This window comes from Taeniopygia guttata, chromosome 31 (assembly GCF_048771995.1).
Source record: "Taeniopygia guttata chromosome 31, bTaeGut7.mat, whole genome shotgun sequence".
Classification (NCBI taxonomy): domain Eukaryota; kingdom Metazoa; phylum Chordata; class Aves; order Passeriformes; family Estrildidae; genus Taeniopygia; species Taeniopygia guttata.
In genome coordinates, this window is record NC_133056.1 from 3934758 (window position 1) to 3939771 (window position 5014).

At 55.5% G+C, this 5014-nt stretch overlaps 1 protein-coding gene across 1 annotated transcript; it reads right to left on the bottom strand.

Annotated features, from left to right (window-relative positions):
• Nucleotides 1–3692: 3692 nt before the first annotated feature.
• Nucleotides 3693–4457, bottom strand: LOC140681059 (olfactory receptor 14C36-like). The gene has a single exon (XM_072920260.1). It carries the CDS (start codon nucleotides 4455–4457, stop codon nucleotides 3693–3695), a length of 765 nt encoding a protein of 254 aa, XP_072776361.1.
• Between the last annotated feature and the right edge of the window lie 557 nt (nucleotides 4458–5014).

Consider the following 5014-nt stretch of genomic DNA (forward strand, 5'->3'; position numbering starts at 1 on the left):
AATTAGGAAGGACAGACTTTGGCCTTTTTAGGATTCTGATTTGGGGAGTACTGAATCAGGTACTGATATTTTAAACAAAAGCTGCCCTTAAAAAGAAGGGGTTTAGGAAGGATGAACATATTTCAAGAAAGCTGTCTTAATGCGGAAGGAGCTGCCTATCCCAGTGTGGCAAAAGATGAGCGAGTGATGAAAATTACTGTCCTGTCTGCCCATACAGTTTTCCTGGGAACTCAGAGGAAAAAAGGAGTGGCAACACAGGAAGTGTTTTACAATGCCCTTAGGCTATGCAGAAAGATAATTAGAGAGGTGAAAGCTCAAATAGAACTTAACCTGTTGATTTCTGTAAAAAAAAAAAAAAAAGTTTTACATAAAATTTTGTAGCAAAGGCAGGGAGAAGGAGAATCTCTATTCTTTATTGGATGCAGTGAACTGGGTACACAGGGAACTAAAGATAAAGTAACTAAAGAGAAGGAAAAGGCTAAACGATTTTACACCTTGTTTGTCTCAATTTTCAACAAGTACACAGGTTGTCCTCAGGACAAGTGTTCTGAGCTGGTAGATGGGGACAGGGAGCAGCACAGCCCCCTGTGATCCAGGAGGAAGCAGCTGGTGATGAGCTGAAGCACTCAGATTCTCACAGGTGTATGGGATGGAATCTAGCCTAGGGGGATGAGGGAGTGGGTGGATGAGCTCCCCAAGCTGCTCTCCATCATTTATCATCAGTCCTGGCTCAGTGGGGAGGTCCCAGAGCACTGGAGGTGCCAGTGTGAGCCCATCCCCAAGAAGGGCTGGAAGGAGGATCTGGAGAACTCCAGGCCTGTCAGCCTGACCTCGGTGCCTGGCAAGGTTATGGAACAGATCACCTTGAGTGCCACCCCAGGGCACCCACAGGATGGCCGAGGGATCCAAGCCAGTCAGCGTGGATTTCAGTATCTACACTGATGATCTGGATGAGGGAACTGAGTCCAGCATCATCAAATTTGCAGATGACACCAAACTGGGTGTGAGTATGGATCTGCTGGAGGGTAGGAGGGCTCTACATGGAGACCTGGACAGGCTGGATCCAACAAGGTGGGGTTTTACAAGGCCAAGTGACACTGCACTGAACCAGGAGGTCAGTGTTACTCTCTGGGGCTTCGTGAACAACAAAGACCACTATGACATGAGGGCACCTTGTATAACCAAGAGGCCATGGTGACAATGCGAGTACTTGTTGAATGAAGGAAGCAATTTTGGGAACGGAGTGCTCCTTGGGGACCAAGAGGCCATTGTGACACCGTGGAAGCAAGGAGACCATTGCTGCACTGTGACACCTCCTAGAACCAGGGATCCACTGTGACACTGCAGGGCCTTGGGGACCACGGTGACATTGTGACACTGCAGGGCCCAAGGATCCAAGGGACTTTGTGACACCAAGGGGTCCCATGGAACCAAAGGGACATTGTGACACTGGGAGGCCTCATGGAGTCATGGAGACCATTGGGACACTCTGGGGCCTCATGGAACCGTGGTGACACCAAACTGGCTGGGAATGTTGATCTGCTGGAGGGTAGGAGGGCTCTGCACAGGGACTGGACAGGCTGGATCCAGGGCCCAAACCCAACAAGGTGAGGTTTAACAAGCCCAAGTGCCGGGTCCTGCACTTTGGCCACAACAACCCCTGCAGCACCACAGGCTGGGGACAGAGTGGCTGGACAGCAGCCAGGCAGAAAGGGACCTGCAGGGACTGATGGACAGCAGGCTGGACATGAGCCAGCCGTGTGCCCAGGTGGCCAAGAAGGCCAATGGCTCCTGGCCTGGATCAGGAATGGTGTGGCCAGCAGGAGCAGGGCAGTGATTCTTCCCCTGTGCTCAACGCTGATTTGGCAGCACCTCGAGTGCTGTGTCCAGTTCTGGGCCCCCCAATTTAGGAAGGACATGGAGGGGCTGGAACATGTCCAGAGAAGGGCAACAAGGCTGGTGAGGGGTCTGGAGCACAATTCCTGTGAGGAGCGGCTGAGGGAGGTGGGGTTGTTTATCCAGGAGAAGAGGAGGCTCAGGGGAGACAAGGCAGTGTCAGGGCACAGGTTGGACTTGATGATCTCCAAGGACTTTTCCAACCTTGCTGAATTCTGTGATTCTCTGAAACCACCCTTGGAGCAGTTGCAGGAGGAGCCCTGGGCCTCCTCTTCAGAAGCTCCAGCAGCCCAGGTCCCTCAGCTTCTCCTCACAGCCCCAAAGCCCATCCTGTCAGTCCTGCAGAGCCTCTCCACCTCCTTGCCCAGAACAGGGAGCCCCACAGCCAGACACAGCAGCCCAGATGTGCCCCCCTGGCCTGGGGTGCCTCTGGCAAGGGAGCAGCACCAGGCACTGCAGGAGCCTGCAGACAATTCCTGCAGCACTTGTGGAATGATCCTGTTCCCCAAGGGACATTCCCATGGTGCCAAGTCAGGAACTGCAATGGGGAGTGGGGCCAGAGAGGAAAGGGCAAACAGGGATGGGCTGTGTGCAGGGGAGGGAACAGGGCTGGGCAAGAGGAAGAAATCTGTAACAGGAAGAGTAAAGAAAGCAAAGATGAAGCCAAGGAAATGCTCCTGGCAGTTTGGGGGTGGCTGCCAGGCAGCCCTGGCTCTGAGCAGCAGCGTCTGCATTGGGACAGGAAACTCCCAGCTGATGGGAGCAAACTTTCTGGCTGACTGCAGAGGCCAGGACAAAGCTGAGTGGTTTCCCTGGCGTCCCCCAGCCCTTCCTGGCCCCAGGGGCTGATGGCATTTGTGCTCCCTCAGGTTCATGTCCCCACAGCAGCAGCATGGGGGTGCTCCTGCCTGCTGTGTGCAGTGCAAACAGGGGCTGCTGAGCCAGTGCTGCCGTGTCTGTGCCTGCAAGGATGCAGCACCTCTGTGAGCTGGGGGAGAGGCCAGGGCTGCAGAGGGGGGATGTTGTTGGCAGCTCCATGAGGACGCTCTGGGACGCTGCCCTGGGCTGTGCAGCGCATTGGGGATGGATCAGCCCCTGCTCTGCTGCTCCTTCCCGTCTCCCCAGGGCCCTTGCAGAGCACCAGCCGTGCTGTTTGCCCCCAGCCTGCCCACGGCCAGCCTGGGGCTGCTCACGGGGGTTTTCTGTGCTGAGCATTGGCCTGGCCGTGTTCTTGAGAGAGTCTGGGCAAGGAGCCTGGAGCCCCCAGGGCCTGGCCTGAGGCGTCAGCGCTGCCCCAGCAGTGCCCATGGCCTGTCCCTGCTGCAGCCCCGGCACTGCCACCCCCAGGACTGTGCCCGGCCCCGAGAGCACTCAGGCCCTGCAGCAACACCAGGGCCACCAGGGCAGCGGGGCAGGGCCACGGGAGCAGCACTGGCAGCACCAAGTGCTGCTGCTCCTGGGCACAGCTGCTGTGCCAGCACTGATCTGCCCCAGCTCTGCACACAGACATTGCTGCTGCAGCTCCAGAGAAGGCAACAAAAGGGCATCTCTGCAGAAAACTGTGCTTGGGAGATCCTTTATTTCCTTTAAAGACACCAAGAACACAGCCCCTCATTGACACAGTCTGTGCGCACAGGGAAGGAGGAAAGAAACAAAATGAGAAATGGCACAAAAATTACATTTCTTTGAGTACAAAATTAAATGAGTGTTACAAAGAAAACGATCGTCCCAAATTAAACCAAGAAGTATCAAAGATGATGTTTATTGCAAGCCATTTGCAGAAATTGGCCAGCAGTTTAATGTTCCCAAAACCACCCAGTCATGAGTCTCCACACTGCAGCCTTGAGCTCCTGGTTCCTCAGGCTGTAGATGAGGGGGTTCAGGGCTGGAGGCACCACCGAGTACAGAACTGACAGGGCCAGATCCAGGGATGGGGAGGAGATGGAAGGGCGCTTCAGGCAGGCAAACATTACAGTGCTGACAAACAGGGAGACCACAGCCAGGTGAGGGAGGCAGGTGGAAAAGGCTTTGTGCCGTCCCTGCTCAGAGGGGATCCTCAGCACAGCCCTGAAGATCTGCACATAGGAGAAAACCATGAACACAAAACAGCCAAATCCTAAACACACACTAAGCACAATGAGCCCAAGTTCCCTGAGGTGGGATTTGGAGCAGGAGAGTTTGAGGATCTGTGGGATTTCACAGAAGAACTGGCCCAGGGCATTGCCATGACACAGGGGCAGGGAAAATGTACTGGCTGTGTGCATGAGAGCATTGAGAAAGGCACTGGCCCAGGCAGCTGCTGCCATGTGGGCACAAGCTCTGCTGCCCAGGAGGGTCCCGTAGTGCAGGGGTTTGCAGATGGACACGTAGCGGTCGTAGCACATGATGGTCAGGAGGGAAAATTCTGTTCCAAGGAAGAAGATAATCAGAAAAAGCTGAGCAGCACATCCAGTGTAGGAGATGGTGCTGGTGTCCCAGAGGGAATCGTGCAGGGCTGTGGGGACAGTGGTGCAGATGGAGCCCAGGTCGCTGAGGGCCAGGTGGAGCAGGAAGAAGAACATGGGCGTGTGCAGGTGGTGGCCGCAGGCTACGGCGCTGATGATGAGGCCGTTGCCCAGGAGGGCAGCCAGGGAGATCCCAGGAAGAGGCAGAAGTGCAGGAGCTGCAGCTGCCGCGTGTCTGCCAGTGCCAGCAGGAGGAAGTGGCTGATGGAGCTGCTGTTGGACATTTGCTGTGGCTGCACATGGGCACCTGGTCATGGAGAAAGGACAGGGACAAGTCAGGAGAGGCTGTTTGGAGCCATACCTGGGCCATTCCCTGCAGACTGTCCTGCTGGGACTCACCCACCCTTGTTCCTGCTCTGGGAAAACCTTCACCCAGGTCCCTGCCTGAGCTCCAGTTGTGCTGGCTGAGTGTGCCAGGAGCAGCCAGGCCTGTGCGTGGGGGATCTCAAGGAGCCATCCCTGCCCTGCTGCCCTGGGTTTGTGGCCATGTGGCAGAGGGACAAGGCTGGATATTCAGGATTTGTCAGGGGAATCACTGCAGCAAGGCTTGGATACCATCTGCACTCAGACTTCAAAAGGAAATAGATGGCAGGAGTTGGTTTAAAGAATTGTTT

What these genes read in the sequence shown, in the direction of transcription:
- LOC140681059 (XM_072920260.1), bottom strand. Translation starts at nt 4,457, where the DNA reads ATGTTCTTCTTCCTGCTCCACCTGGCCCTCAGCGACCTGGGCTCCATC.